The 16,556-nt window shown below is 44.3% G+C and overlaps 1 protein-coding gene across 1 annotated transcript in view; it reads left to right on the top strand.

The window, feature by feature from the left end:
* Window positions 1-16,556, top strand: part of shank3a (SH3 and multiple ankyrin repeat domains 3a) — a 1,463,579-nt gene that overhangs the window by 1,290,986 nt on the left and 156,037 nt on the right. Inside the window, exon 20 of the mRNA XM_070897277.1 lies at window positions 11,345-11,450. Within this exon, the coding sequence (XP_070753378.1) occupies window positions 11,345-11,450 (106 nt within the window). The remainder of the gene's footprint in view (window positions 1-11,344; window positions 11,451-16,556) is intronic.

Here is a 16,556-nt window from a genome sequence, read left to right as displayed (position 1 = left end):
AAAAGTTGCTGGTCACAGAGTGACCTTCTCTCAAGCATGGGCCTCGTGTGCATTTGTACTGTATGGTAAGGACATATCAGGGAGCAGACGGATAGTGGGGTTAAGGGATGTGGAGAGTAGGTGGGTAGGTGGGGTTCAGGGAAATTATGCGAAGGTGTGTAGGTGTCGTTGAGGGATATGGGAAGAAGCTGGGTTTGAGCAATATCTGACGACACCATGTTAGATGACACAGTAAATAGTGTAGATGGGAGCAAAAAATTGCAAAGGGACATTAATATAGTAAGTGAGTATGCAAAACTGTGACAGAGGGAGTTCAATGTGGGACAACGTGAGGTCATCTATTTTGGGGCTATGAAAGATAGATCAGAGTATTTTCTAAATGGTGAGAAGCTAGGAACTGTGGAGGAGCAGAGAGATTTAGGGGTCCATGTACAGAAATCACTAAAAGGTAGTGGGCAGGTACAAAAAAATAATTTAAAAGGTTAATGGAATGTTAGCCTTTATCTCAAAGGGGTTGGAATACAAAGAAGTGGAAGTTATGTTACAGTTATATATAGCTCTGGTTAGACCCCAATTGGAGTACTGCATTCAGTTGTGGGCACCACAACTCAGGAAGGATGTATTAGCCTTGGAAGGGCTGCAGTTCAGATTCCCCAGAATGATACCAGGGCTAAGAGAGTGAAATTATTCATACAGTTTGAATAGACTAGGCTTGTATTCCCTTGCGTATAGAAGATTACGAGGTTATCTCATTGAGGAGACAAAGGTGCCCTGTTAAATAGAATTTTTTTCTTGTGGTACAAATGTGTGTCTTGTGGTATTGTGGTGAGGGCGATTCTGATCTTGTGTCAAGGTTCGGCTGTCGTTTGTATCCTTGGTGTGTCTCGCTGATAGTTTGGCATGCAGTGCCATCTAAAGGAAAATGTTATAATTCAACAAAAGTGTGGATTATTCCTAATCACAGTCAAGTCCATAGACAGTGCATAGAAACATAGAAAATAGGTGCAGGAGTAGGCCATTCGGCCCTTCGAGCCTGCAACACCATTCAACAAGATCATGGCTGATCATTCCCTCAGTACCCCTTTCCTGCTTTCTCTCCATACCCCTTGATCCCTTTAGCCGTAAGGGCCATATCTAACTCCCCTTGAATATATCCAGTGAATTGGCATCAACAACTCTCTGCGGTAGGGAATTCCACAGGTTAACAATTCTCTGAGTAAAGAAGTTTCTCCTCATTTCAGTCCTAAATGGCCTACTCCTTATCCTAAGACTGTGTCCCCTGGTTCTGGACTTCCCCATCATCGGGAACATTCTTCCCGCATCTAACCTGTCCAGTCCGGTCAGAATCTTACAAGTTTCTATGAGATCCCCTCTCATCCTTCTAAACTCCAGTGTATAAAGGCCCAGTTGATCCAGTCTCTCCCCATATGTCAATCCCGCCATCCCGGGAATCAGTCTGGTTGTCCCAGTACCCAGGACTTTGAATCTGAGTTGTATCGACTCATAGTCCCAGGGGCAGTGCCTGGGTACAGACGGTATCATGCCTCAGTACAGACAGTATCGTGCCTGAGTGCCTGGGCACAGACAGTATCGTGCCTCAGTGCCTGGGTACAGACTGTATCATGCCTCAGTGCCTGGGTACAGACAGTATCGTGCCTCAGTACAGACTGCATTGTGCCTCAGTGTCTGGGTACAGACAGTATCGTGCCTCAGTACAGACTGTAGCGTGCCTCAGTGCCTGGGTACAGACAGTATCGTGCCTCAGTACAGACTGCATCGTGCCTCAGTACAGACGGTAACATGCCTCAGTGCCTGGGTACAGACTGTATCATGCCTCAGTGCCTGAGTACAGACAGTATCGTGCCTCAGTACAGACTGCATCGTGCCTCAGTGCCTGGGTACAGACAGTATCGTGCCTCAGTACAGACTGCATCGTGCCTCAGTACAGATGGTATCATGCCTCAGTGCTGGGGCAGCGCCTGGATACAGACTGTACAATGCCTCAGTGCCAGGGCAGTATCTGGGTATAGAGGTTCCCCAAGGAATTTCACAGTGCTTCAGCACATTAAGGTTGTCCGCAGATGAGCCATTCAGACTAGGATAATCCAGTTTCGATCCACATCTCTCCTGAGTTAGCCGATTTCAAATGGGGAGGTTTTGGGGAGCTATAGTTGGCCTCAGCACCGCTAGATTGGAATGAGAAAATCGGAAAGACGTGTGGTCCTGATGGACATTCAATAATCCTTGCAGAAAAGTAACGGTGTGGGTGTCGGATGAGAACAGGATCGGGAACAGGAGATTGGCTGTGTTCCCCCAATGGTTGAATAGCCCGCCGACACTCATTGACCAGGTCACACATGAACTGTCGCAGTGTCACCTAAGAGTTGTCCCCCAGCATCAGTCAGTTGGGGCAGGATAGTAGTGGGCAAACTGGAAGAAAGCAGAATAAATAAAAAAGGGTCCCCTCCCTCCTTGAGAAAAAAGCCTCCACGCATTGACAGGCTCATTCCATTCGTGAAACAATCCATTCCAAGATTAAATGAAGTACTTGCTGCAGGGTTCGAGTGCTGACGTGCTCTTTGACCACAGCAGCTGCTGCTTGACAAGTGGAATTATTTGATCCATCTGCCGATTTTCTGCTCAGCATCACGGCTGTTCATGTAAGTGTAACTTCTGATTAAGGTGATTAGAGACCCCGAGTGTTTGTTCAAACCATTGTACACACAGAACCCTTATCTCCTCTCCCCTTTACTCCACAACCACTCCCACTCCCACTTTCGAGTAGCCATTGACATGAAATAGCGTGAATTCTGTTATTGACCTGAGAGAATTAGCCCTGCATTTTACAAGAACATTTTACAAAAGAAAGCCTCATGCTGCCTTGAGGGGTGTTGTACATATAGCCTATTGAAAAATGAATTCTCTGGGTGTGGGGATCACTGGCAAAGCTGGTATTAATTGCTCATCCCTAGTTAATTATAGGATTTGATATGATAGAAAGAGTGGACCAGAACCAGGGAGCTCAAACTTAAAATGAGACCATTCAGGGATGATGTCAGGAGCACTTATTCACGCAATGGGTAGTGGAAATCTGGAACTTTCTCCCCCAAAACGCAGTTGAGGCTAGGCCAATTTAAAATTTCAAAACTGAGATTGATAAGATTTTGTTTGGTAAGGGTCTGAAGGGATAGGAAACAAAGGCGGGTAAAATGGAGTTTAGATTCAGATCTGCCATGATCTAATTGAATGGTGGAACATGCTTGAGGGGCTGAATGGTCTCCTCCTGTTCCTAGTACACACTGCAGCCACAATGTGATAATGGTGTGATAGAAATTGCTGTTTAAGCTGTCTGATGAATTTAAATAGCTTTGTAATTTATGCTTCCTCATTTTCCATTGATATGGTTATTTGAATTTCTAATATTAATCAAGAATAATTTGTTGGACACGATAAAAGCTGTTTCTTTTTGCCCTTAACTACTGTCAGAAAGAATGGAATTTCTCTCTGATCTTCATGATCTACTGGGTAAAGGCATTGCTCGGCTTGCAATGAGCCGCACAGCCCCAGCCGGACGGTCGTAGTTTGACACCTGATCTGTCCTGACATGAATCAAAGAAGGGTGACCTAGCTAATGTGAGATAGCAGCAGGAGGTGTACCCCAGTATCCCAGAGTCTAGTGGAAGAAAATTCTGCTTTTGGTTATTCAGACTACTCCCCTTCCCCCTCCCCACTGATGGAGAGCCTCATATAAGTGGTGGTTTGCCTCAGCAGTGATGCCTTCTCTGGCTGAATAGTCACTACCTAGAGAAACCCAAGGCAAAAACCTAAAAGGGCCACTGAATATAAAGGGGCTGCAGGAGGGGTCAAAACTAAAAATCATGGTTTAAAAACTAGTATTAAAACACTAGACCTAAACGCACGCAGCATTCGAAATAAAGTAAATGAGTTGACGGCACAAATCATTACAAATGGGTATGATTTGGTGGCCATTACAGAAACGTGGTTGCAGGGTGGCCAAGACTGGGAATTAAACATACAGGGGTATCTGATGATTCGGAAAGATAGACAAGAAGGGAAAGGAGGTGGGGTAGCTCTGTTAATAAAGGATGATATCAGGGCTGTTGTGAGAGACGATATTGGCTCTAATGAACAAAATGTTGAATCATTGTGGTTGGAGATTAGAGGTAGTAAGGGGAAAAAGTCACTGGTGGGCGTAGTTTATAGGCCTCTAAATAATAACTTCACGGTGAAGAGGGCAATAATCAAGGGAATAATGGAGGCATGTGAAAAAGGAACGGCAGTAATCATGGGGGATTTTAACCTGCATATCGATTGGTCAAATCAAATCGCACGGGGTAGCCTTGAGGAGGAATTCATAGAATGCATACGGGATTGTTTCTTAGAACAGTATGTTACAGAACCTACAAGGGAGCAAGCTATCTTAGATCTGGTCCTGTGTAATGAGACAGGAATAATAAACGATCTCCTAGTAAAAGATCCTCTCGGAATGAGTGATCACAGTATGGTTGAATTTGTAATACAGATTGAGGGTGAGGAAGTAGTGTCTCAAACGAGCGTACTATGCTTAAACAAAGGGGACTACAGTGGGATGAGGGCAGAGTTGGCTAAAGTAGACTGGAAACACAAACTAAACGGTGGCACAATTGAGGAACAGTGGAGGACTTTTAAGGAGCTCTTTCATAGTGCTCAACAAAAATATATTCCAATGAAAAAGAAGGGCGGTAAGAGAAGGGGTAACCAGCTGTGGATAACCAAGGAAATAAAGGAGAGAATCAAATTAAAAACCAATGCGTATAAGGTGGCCAAGGTTAGTGGGAAAATAGAAGAGTGGGAAAATTTTAAACGACAGCAAAGAATGACTAAGGAAGCAATAAAGAAAGGAAAGATAGATTACAAAGGTAAACTTGCGCAAAACATAAAAACGGATAGCAAAAGCTTTTACAGATATATAAAACGGAAAAGAGTGAAGAAAGTAAATGTTGGTCCCTTAGAAGATGAGAAGGGGGATTTAATAATGGGAAATGTGGAAATGGCTGAGACCTTAAACAATTATTTTGCTTCGGTCTTCACAGTGGAAGACACAAAACCATGCCAGAAATTGCTGGTCACAGGAATGTGGGAAGGGAGGACCTTGAGACAATCACTATCATTAGGGGGGTAGTGCAGGACAGGCTAATGGGACTCAAGGTAGACAAGTCCCCTGGTCCTGATGAAATGCATCCCAGGGTATTAAAAGAGATGGCGGAAGTTATAGCAGATGCATTCGTTATAATCTACCAAAATTCTCTGGACTCTGGGGAGGTACCAGCGGATTGGAAAACAGCTAATATAACGCCTCTGTTTAAAAAAGGGGGCAGAAAAAAGGCAGGTAACTATAGGCCGGTTAGTTTAACATCTGTGGTGGGGAAAATGCTTGAAGCTATCATTAAGGAAGAAATAGCGGGACATCTAGATAGGAATAGTGCAATCAAGCAGACGCAACATGGATTCATGAAGGGGAAATCATGTTTAACTAATTTACTGGAATTCTTTGAGGATATAACGAGCATGGTGGATAGAGGTGTACCGATGGATGTGGTGTTTTTAGATTTCCAAAAGGCATTTGATTAGGTGCCACACAAAAGGTTACTGCAGAAGATAAAGGTACCCGGAGTCAGAGGAAATGTATTAGCATGGATAGAGAATTGGCTGGCGAACAGAAAGCAGACAGTCGGGATAAATGGATCCTTTTCGGGTTGGAAATCGGTGGTTAGTGGTGTGCCACAGGGATCGGTGCTGGGACCACAACTGTTTACAATATACATAGATGACCTGGAAGAGGGGACAGAGTGTAGTGTAACAAAATTTGCAGATGACACAAAGATTAGTGGGAAAGCGGGTTGTATAGAGGACGCAGAAAGGCTGCAAAGAGATTTAGATAGGTTAAGCGAATGGGCTAAGGTTTGGCAGATGGAATACAATGTCGGAAAGTGTGAGGTCATCCGCCTTGGGAAAAAAAACAGTAAAAGGGAATATTATTTGAATGGGGAGAAATTACAACATGCTGCGGTGCAGAGGGACCTGGGGGTCCTTGTGCATGAATCCCAAAAAGTTAGTTTGCAGGTGCAGCAGGTAATCAGGAAGGCAAATGGAATGTTGGCCTTCATTGCGAGAGGGATGGAGTACAAAAGCAGGGAGGTCCTTCTGCAACTGTATAGGGTATTGGTGAGGCCGCACCTGGAGTACTGCGTGCAGTTTTGGTCACCTTACTTAAGGAAGGATATACTAGCTTTGGAGGGGGTACAGAGACGATTCACGAGGTTGATTCCGGAGATGAGGGGGTTACCTTATGATGATAGATTGAGTAGACTGGGTCTTTACTCGTTGGACTACTGAAGGATGAGGGGTGATCTTATAGAAACATTTAAAATAATGAAAGGGTTAGACAAGATAGAGGCAGAGAGGTTGTTTCCACTGGTCGGGGAGACTAGAACTAGGGGGCACAGCCTCAAAATACGGGGGAGCCAATTTAAAACCGAGTTAAAAAGGAATTTCTTCTCCCAGAGGGTTGTGAATCTGTGGAATTCTCTGCCCAAGGAAGCAGTTGAGGTTAGCTCATTGAATGTATACAAGTCACAGATAGATAGATTTTTAACCAATAAGGGAATTAAGGGTTACGGGGAGCAGGCGGGTAAGTGGATCTGAGTCCACGGCCAGATCAGCCATGATATTGTTAAATGGCGGAGCAGGCTCGAGGGGCTAGATGGCCTACTCCTGTTCCTAATTCTTATGTTCTTATACCTAGTGTCAAACCAATGGCCAACTGAGTGAGGCACTGTAGGCCTGAAAGCATCATGGCACATCCCTCAGCAACAGCTGTATGTGAGAAAATTTGGGGAAGGAAGTTTGGAATTTTTTTTCAAGAAAACTGCTTTCATGGTCTACTCCAGGAAACATAGAAAATAGGTGCAGGAGTAGGCCATTCGGCCCTTCGAGCCTGCACCACCATTCAATAAGATCATGGCTGATCATTCACCTCAGTACCCCTTTCCTGCTTTCTCTCCATACCTCTTGATCCCTTTAGCCGTAAGGGCCATATCTAACTCCCTCTTGAATATATCTAATGAACTGGCATCAACAACTCTCTGTGGTAGAAAATTCCACAGGTTCACAACTCTCTGAGTGAAGAAGTTTCTCCTCATCTCGGTCCCAAATAGCTTACCCCTTATCCTTAGACCGTGACCCCTGGTTCTGGACTTCCCCAACATCGGGAACATTCATCCTGCATCTAACCGTCAGAATATTATATGTTTCTGTGAGATTCCCTCTCATTCTTCTAAACTCCAGTGAATACAGGCCCAGTCAATCCAGTCTCTCCTCATATGTCAGTCCTGCCATCCCGGGAATCAGTTTGGTGAACCTTCGCTGCACTCCCTCAATAGCAAGAATGTCCTTCCTCAGATTAGGAGACCAAAACTGAACAAAATATTCCGGGTGAGGCCTCACCAAGGCCCTGTACAACTGCAGTAAGACCTCCCTGCTCCTATACTCAAATTCCCTAGCTATGAAGGCCAGCATGCCATTTGCCTTCTTCACAGCCTGCTGTACCTGCATGCCAACTTTCAATGATTGATGTACCATGACACCCGGGCCTCATTGTACCTCCTCTTTTCCTAATCTGCTGCCATTCAGATAATATTCTGCCTTCACGTTTTTGCCACCAAAGTGGATAACCTCACATTTATCCACATTATGCTGCATCTGCCATGCATTTGCCCACTCAATTAACCTGTCCAAGTCACTCTGCAGCCTCTTAGCATCCTCCTCACAGCTCACACCGCCACCCAACTTAGTGTCATCTGCAAACTTGGAGATAGTATACTCAATTCTTTCATCTAAATCATTGATGTATGTTGTAATTAGCTGGGGTCCCAGCACTGAGCCCTGCGGCACTCCACTAGTCACTGCAGAATGCATGTCATTCTGAAAAGGAACCATTTATCCTGACTCTTTGCTTACTTTCTGCCAACCAGTTCTCTATCCACATCAATATATTACCCCCAATACTATGTACTTTAATTTTGCACAACAATCTCTTGTGTGGGACCTCGTCAAAAGCTTTTTGAAAGTCTAAATACACCACATCCACTGGTTCTCCCTTGTCCACTCTACTAGTTACATCCTCAAAAGATTCTAGAAGTTTTGTCAAGCATGATTTCCCTTTCATAAACCCATGGTGGCTTGGACCAATCCTGTCACTGCTTTCCAAATGCGCTGTTATTTCATCTTTAATAAGTGATTCCAACATTTTCCCCACTACCGATGTCAGGCTAACCGGTCTATAATTCCCCATTTTCTCTCTCCCTTTTTTAAAAAGTGGTGTTACATTAGCTACCCTCCAGTCCATAGGAACTGATCCAGAGTCGATAGACTGTTGGAAAATGATCACCAATGCATCCACTATTTCTAGGGCCACTTCCTTAAGTACTCTGGGATGCAGACTATCAGGATTTATTGGCCTTCAATCCCATCATTTTCCCTAACACAATTTCGTGACTAATAAGGATTTCCTTCAGTTCCTTCTTCTCGCTTGGCCCTCGGTTCCCTAGTATTTCCGGAAGGTTACTCGTGTCTTCCTTCGTGAAGACAGAACCAAAGTATTTGTTCAATTTGTCTGCCATTTCTCTGTTCCCCATTATAAATTCACTTGATTCTGACTGCAAGGGACCTATGTTTGTCTTCACTAATCTCTTTTTCTTCACGTATCTATAGAAGCTTTTGCAGTCGGTTTTTATGTTCCCAGCAAACTTTCTCAAATTATTTTCCCCCTCCTAATTAAACACTTTGTCCTCCTCTGCTGGATTCTGAATTTCTCCCAGTCCTCAGGTTTGCTGCTTTTTCTGGTCAATTTATATGCCTCTTCCTTGGATTTAACATTATTCTTAATTTCCCTTGTTAGCCACGGTTGAGTCACCTTCCCCGTTTTATTTTTACAATTGTTGAAGTTCATCCATGTGATATTTAAATGTCTGCCATTGCCTATCCACCGTCAACCCTTTAAGCATCATTCACCAGTCTTCTAGCCAATTCACCATCGAAGTTATCTTTCCTTAAGTTCACGACCCTAGTCTCTGAATTAACTGTGTCACTCTCCATCTTAATAAAGAATTCTACCATGTTATGATCACTCTTCCCCAAGGGGCCTCGCACAACAAGATTGCTAATTAGTCCTTTCTCATTACACATCACCCAGTCAGGGATGGCCAGCCCTCTAGTTGGTTCGTCGACATATTGGTCTAGAAAACCATCCCTAATACACTCCAAGAAATCCTCCTCCACCATATTGCTACCAGTTTGGTTAGTCCAATCTATATGTAGATTAAAGTCGTCCATGATAACTGCTGTACCTTTATTGCACGCATCCCAAATTTCTTGTTTGATGCTGTCCCCAACCTCACTACTGCTGTTTGGTGGCCATTCTATAAGGTTTATCCATGGTCTGTCAAGCTTCCTGAGTGTAAAAGAGGCTGTTATCAGAGCTTATCTGCGGTCTATCGAGCTTTAGAAAGAAATAAAGACCTTGCATTTATATAGCACTTTTCACGACATCCCAAAGCAATTTACAACAACAACTTGTATTTATATAGCGCCTTGAACGTAGTAATACGTCTTAAGGCACTTCACAGGGGCATTATCAAACAAAATTTGATACCAAGCCACAAAAAGAGACAAGCAGTCTGACAATTTAAAGACAGTGGAGAGGTCGAGAGAGTTGGTGGTGAGATCGGCCTGGATGTTGTCAGCACTCATGTGGAAACTTACGTGTTTTCGGATGATGTCACCGAGGGACAGCAGGTAGATGAGAAATAGGAAGGGGCCAAGGATAGATCCATGGGGGACACCAGAGGTAACGATGCAGGAGTGCGAAGAGATACCATTGCAGGTGATTCTCTGGCTATGACCAGATAGATAAGAATGGAACCAGGCGAGGGCAGTCCCTCCCAGCTGGACAATGGTGGAAAGGCGTTGGAGGAGGTTGGTGTGGCCAACAATGTAAAGACTGTAGGCAGGTCAATAAGGACAAGGAGGGATAGTTTATCTTTGTCATAGTCACATAGGAAGTCATTTTTTGACTTTGTTAAGAGCCGTTTCGGTGTTGTGGCAGGGGCGGAAACCTGATTGGAGGGATTCAAACATGGAGTTCCGGGAAAGATGGGCACGGATTTGGGCGGCGACAGCACGTTCAAGGGTTTTGGAGAGGAACGGGAGATTGGAGAAGGGATGGTAGTTTGCAAGGATGGAGAGGTCAAGGGTTTGTTTTTAAAGAGAGGAGTGATGATGGCAGACTTGATGGAGAGGGGGACAGTCACTGTTCTAATATAGGGAAAACGGGCAGTCAGTATGCGCATAGCAAGTTCCCACAAACAGCAATGAAACAGCAATGAGTGATGTTGATTGTGGGATAAATGTTGGCCACGACACTGTGAAAACTCCACTGCTCTTCTTTGAATAATGCCATGGGATCTTTTGCCTCCACCTGAGAGAGCAGATGAGGCCTAGGTTAAACATCTCATCTGAGAGACAGCACCTCTGACAGAGCAACGCTCCCTCAGTACTGCAGTGGGAGTGTTGGACGAGTATTTGTGCTCAAGCCTTTGGTGTGGGGCTTGAACCCTGGGCCTTCTGACTCTGATGCCACTCTGCATCACAGACTGAATTAGTTCGGGTGAGCTCACTCTCCTAGGCTAGCTGAAGTGGACTTTTTAAAAATTAATTCTCGAAAAATGGACATCTCTGGTAAGGCCAGCATTTATTGCCCATCTCTAATTGCCCAATATTCTTTGCAGAGGTTTGATATAACGGAGTGGCTTGCTCGGCCACTTTAGAGGGCAGTTAAGATTAAAGCTTGTTGATTTGGGACTAAAGTCGTATATTGGCCAGACCGGGTAAGGACAGCAGGTTTCATTTCCCAAAGTGCATGACTGAACCGTGTGGGTTTTACAACAATTTGGCAGCTCCATGATCACTTTTACTGATCCCGGCTTTTTAATTCCAACTTCTTTAAATTCTCAATTAACCATGGTGGGATTTGAACTCATATTCTTTGGATTATTAGTCCAGGTCTCTGGATTACTAGTCTAGTAACACTAGTATGAATGTCTCCTTTTTGGCTCGATATCAAGTTTGTCTGATTGCACTCCTTGGGATGTTTTACTACATTAAAGGAGCTATGTTAAATGCAAGTTGTTGTTGTAACTCCGCCTGTTGTTCAGTTTCACATAAATCAATTCTGATGTTCACTGTCCTTCTCCCATAAATATTTTTCTATTTTTTTCTCTTTCAGTCACTATTTGAGCGTCAAGGTATGCCATCAAAGTCAACGCCACCTTCTGTACCAGAGAAACCGCACCTTCCATTGCCCAGAGGAATGTCAAGGACGAAATCCATAGGTAAGGTTGCCACGGTAACATGTAGGGTTTGTGGTTTCATTTGAACCTTTCTCGCCAACAATTCAGCGGGTAAATTCCCCTTCTGGTGTGGGAATGGCCAATGTAGGATATTAAGCTCCCAATAATCAGCCCTCTTAAATATGCTGAGTTAAATCATTTCCACCAGGACACTAGGGGGGTCCTACAGTTGGTCTCAGTACCCCTATGCAAGAGAGGGTGGAAACAGAGCCACTGTCCGTTGTTGTCCCCCCCCCCCTCTCTAGAAAGTATACATATGTGGATGGGAGGTCGGTCGCAATGCCCTCTGCAGTAGACTTGCCAAATCAAATTCACTGCATATACTTGCACCTGACTCACTCACCGGGGCCAGTGGATCAGAGAGGAAGGGGAGGACTGTTAAGACTATTCTCAATTCTATTTTATTTTAACTCCTCCTGTATCGTTTACTCACAGTCCTATTCACTTTTGTTAACCCTGACATTTACAAATTCCACTGACATTTCAGGTTTATTTATTTTCACTCAGTTTTCTCACCCCTCCTCGCCTGAGGAGATGTTTTCTCAGGCTCCAGCTATCCCCCTCGCACCTCACTTACCTGCCCATGCTTCACATAAGCTTAGACAGCCAGAATTGCCTCGTCCAGCATCTAGATGTGGATTTTGCAGCAGGAATCACTCGTGAACAGAAGCTGATTCTTCCTTCCTGAATTCAACTCTAGCAGCCCTACACTGGGATCATGTAACGCTTTACAGGCCAGGGCAAAATTCAGGTCACGGTTACTTGCTGTCTCTAGATGCCTGAATGGCTTTCCAATCCACAGAATATTCTGCCTTCCCAACTATCACACTGTCATCTGCAGAAGCCCGTCCATTACATTCTGCCCTGCGGCAGGTCCTAATTCAGCTCTCACACATGAAATTCTTGAGCCCCTTATTAGGGAGGAGTAGCTGAGGTGGTTTCCCATTGCCTTCCTCGCTGTTTTTATCTACAGACTGCAACCAAGACTAAAGAGCCCCACTCGCCCTTTACAATGGAGGAGGGGCCACAGGCAACCATGGGACGCAAGTATCCCCATTGTACGTCAAGCCAGCATTCAGAGCCGGCGCTCCGGGCTCCGCTCACCAGGGCTGTCTGGAGTGAGGCCTGAACCCTTCACCTCCTAACTCAGGGGCGGGAATACTACCCCTAAGCCAGTGGTCACTCTCTCCAGATGCGAGTCCCCTGCTGGATGACAACCCAGCATTTCGAGACCAGATTCTAGCCGCCGCTCACCAGGGCTGTCCGGAGTGGGGCTCGAATCCTTCACCTTCTGACTCAAGAGACAGGAATAGTACTTTAAACCAAAGGCTTGGTCCCCTGCAGTAGTAAAGGAGTGTAAAATGAACTGACTTCAGACAGGACTTAGGAATAGAATGAAACAGGCTCCAGTTGAAGGAGTGGCTGCAGTGTCAATTAACAGCTATAAGAAGGAACTAGATAAATATCTGGTTATTGATTGTAAAAATGAAGGGATACAGCATGATAGATAGATAAACATGCACAGAAAAATAGCGTGATAGAAAAACACATACACAGAAAGATAGAAAAATATGGAAAGATAGATAGAAATATACACTGATAGAGATACAGAAAGAAAGAGAGCGAGTTAAAAATAGAAAGATACAAAAGGTAGGTAGAGGCACAGTTAGATACAGCGTGTTAGATAGAGACAGACAGGGATAGATACAAAGAAATAGAGAGCACAATACAGACAGACACAGAGAGAGAAAGAATAGAGTGTAATAGAAATAGACACAGATAGAAAGATACAGAGATAGAAGCATAAAATCATAGAAATTTACAGCGTGGAAGAAAGCCATTTCGGCCCATCATGTCCGCGCTGGCCAACCAAGAACTATCCAGCCTAATCGCACTTTCCAGCTCTTGGTCCGTAGCCCTGTTGATTATGGCACTTTAAGTGCACATCCAAGTATTTTTTAAATGTGGTGAGGGTTTCTGCCTCTACCTCCCTTTCAGGCAGTGAGTTCCAGACCCCCACTACACTCTGGGTGAAGAAATTGCCCCTCATTTCTCCTCTAAACCTCCCCCAATTACTTTAAAATTTATTCCCTCTGTTAGTTGACCCCTCTGCCAAGGGAAACAGGCCCCTCATAATTTTATATACCTCAATCAGGTCTCTCCCCTTAGTCTCCTCTGTTCCAAAGAAAACAGACACAGCAACTACAATCTTTCCTCATAGCCAAAATTATCCAGTCTAGGCAACATTCTTGTAATTCTCTGCACCCTTTCCAATGCAATCACATCTTTCCTGTGATGTGGTGACCAGAACTGCACACAGTACTCCAGCTGTAGCCTAACCAGTGTTTTATACAGTTCAAGCATAACCTCCTTGCTCTTGCATTCCATGCCTCGATTTATAAAAGCAAGTATTCCATATGCCTTCTTAACCACCTTATCTACCTGCCCTGCTACCTTCAGGGAGTTGTGAACTCGGATTCCCAAGATCCCTTTGTTCCACTACACTTTTCAGTGTCGTACCATTTAATGTGTATTTACTTACCTTGTTAGACCTCCCAAAATGCATTACTCACTTGTCCGGATTGAATTCTATTTGCCACTGTCCTGCCCACCTGACCCGTACATTGATATCTTCCTGCAGTCCGCAGCTTTCTTCTTCGTTGTCAACCGCACAGCCTATTTTAGTGTCATCTGCAAACTTCTTAATCATACCCCCAACATTCAAATCCAAGTCATTGATATATACCACAAAAAGCAAGGGATCCAGCACTGAGCCCTACGGAACTCCACTGGATTCAGCCTTCCGGTCACAAAAACACTCATCAACCATTACCCTTTGCTTCCTGTCTCCAAGCCAATTTTGGATCCAACTTGCCACTTTGCCTTCGATTCCATGGGCTATTACTTTCATGACCAGTCTGTCATGTGGGACCTTATCAAAAGCGTTGCTAAAATCCATGTACATCATATACACTGCCCTCATCGACCCTTCTGGTTAACTCCTGGAAAAATTCAATCAAGCTAGTCAGACATGACCTTTCCTTGACAAATCCATGCTGACTGTCCTTGATTAATATTAATCCATGTCTTTCCAAATTAAGATTTATCCTGTCCCTCAGGATTATTTCCAATAATTTTCCCACCGCTGAAGTTAGGCTGACTGGCCTGTAATGACTCGGTCTATCCCTTTCTCCCTTTTTAAACAAAGGTACAACATTAGCAGTCCTCCAGTCCTCTGGCACTGTAGCCAGAGAGGATTGGAAAATGATGGTCAGAGCCGCTGCTATTTCCTCCTTTGCTTCTCTTAACAGCCTGGGATACATTTCATCCGGGCCTGGGGATTTATCCACTTTCAAAGCTGCTAAGCCTCTTAATACTTCCTCTCTCACTATATTTATCTCGTCTAATATTTCACATTCCTCTTCCCTCATTGCAAAGTCTGCATCGCCTCTCTTGTGAAAACGGATGCAAAGTATTAATTAAGAATACTACCCACATCTTCTGCCTCCCCACACAGATTTCCTTCATGGTCTCCAATAGGTCCCACTCTTTCTCTAGTTATCCTCTTGCCTTTAATGTATTTCTAAAACATTTTGGGCTATTCCCTGATTTTACTTGCCAACATTCTTTCGTGCTCTCTTTGCTTTCCTGATATCTTTTTTAATTGCACCCCTGCACTTCTTATACTCCTCTCGAGTTTCTGCAGTGTTGAGTTCCCGGTATCTGTCATAAGCTTCCCTTTTTTCTTTATCTTACCCTGTATGTCCCTTGACATCCAGGGGGCTCTAGAATTGTTAGCCCCATCCATTTTTTTTTAAGGGAACATATTTGCTCTGTCCCTCAGGATCTCCTCCTTGAATGCCTCCCACTGGTCTGACACTGATTTACCACCAATTAAGTAACTGTTTCCAATCCACTTTGGCCAAATCCCACCTCAGCTCAGCAAAATTGGCTTTACCTCAATTGAGAACTTTTATTCCTAGTCCCCCTTTGTCCTTTTCCATAACTACCCTGAATCTTACTGAATTATGATCACGAGCACGAAAATGCTCTCCCACTGATACCCCTTCCACCTCTTCATTCCCCAAAACCAAGTCCATAACCGCCCCCTCCCTTATTGGGCTTGTTGCATACTGGCTAAAGAAGTTCTCCTGAATGCATTTAAGAATTCCACATCCTCTGTACCATTCACACTACCTTTGTCCCAGTTAATATTAGGATAGTTGAAATACCCCACTATTACAGCAGGTTTTTGCATTTCGCAGCAATTTGCCCACATATTTGTTCTTCTATCTCCCTCTGACTGCTTGGGGCTCACCAAAAAATCAATGCTTAAAGACGCGCTATCGTAGCTGGTTATGGGATAAGAACATAAGAAATAGGAGCAGGAGTAGGCCACCTGGCCCCTCGAGCCTCCACAGCCATTTAATAAGATCGTGACTGATCTGATCATGGACTCAGCTCCACTTCCCTGCCCGCTCCCCATAACCTTTTATTCCCTTAACACTCAAAAATCTGTCTATCTCCATTTTAAATATATTCAATGACCCAGCCTCCCAGCTCTCTGGGGCAGAGAATTACATAGATTTACAACCCTCTGAGAAGAAATTCCTCCTCATCTCAGTTTTAAATGGGTGGCCCCTTATTCTGAGACTATGTCCCCCTAGTTTTAGTTTCCCCTATGAGTGGAAATATCCTATCTGCATCCACCTTGTCGAGCCCCCTCATTATCTTATATGTTTCAATAAGATCACCTCTCATTCTTCTGAACTCCAATGGAGTATAGGCCCAACCTACTGAACCTATCTCATAAGTCAACCCACTCATCTCCGGAATCAACCTAGTCAAACTTCTCTGAACAGCCTCCAATGCAAGTATATCCAATTGTGTTCCTAACACAGATGAGACTGCACACAGTGAGGTTAAAGTAACAGTGACATCAGTCTTTATTAAGACACTCCAGAGTGAGGAACAGGCCTTAGGGGCCGGCTTATATACAGTGCTCCCAAGAGATGCTGGGATCCCTTGGGACCTCAGGGGATGCGTTCCCTGGTGGCGAAATATGGGAGTGCATGCTTTACAGATACA

The sequence above is a fragment of the Pristiophorus japonicus genome, chromosome 13, assembly GCF_044704955.1.
Source record: "Pristiophorus japonicus isolate sPriJap1 chromosome 13, sPriJap1.hap1, whole genome shotgun sequence".
Lineage (NCBI taxonomy): Eukaryota > Metazoa > Chordata > Chondrichthyes > Pristiophoridae > Pristiophorus > Pristiophorus japonicus.
The sequence above is the reverse complement of the archived record's forward strand: the minus strand, read 5'-3'. Positions and strand labels throughout refer to the sequence as shown.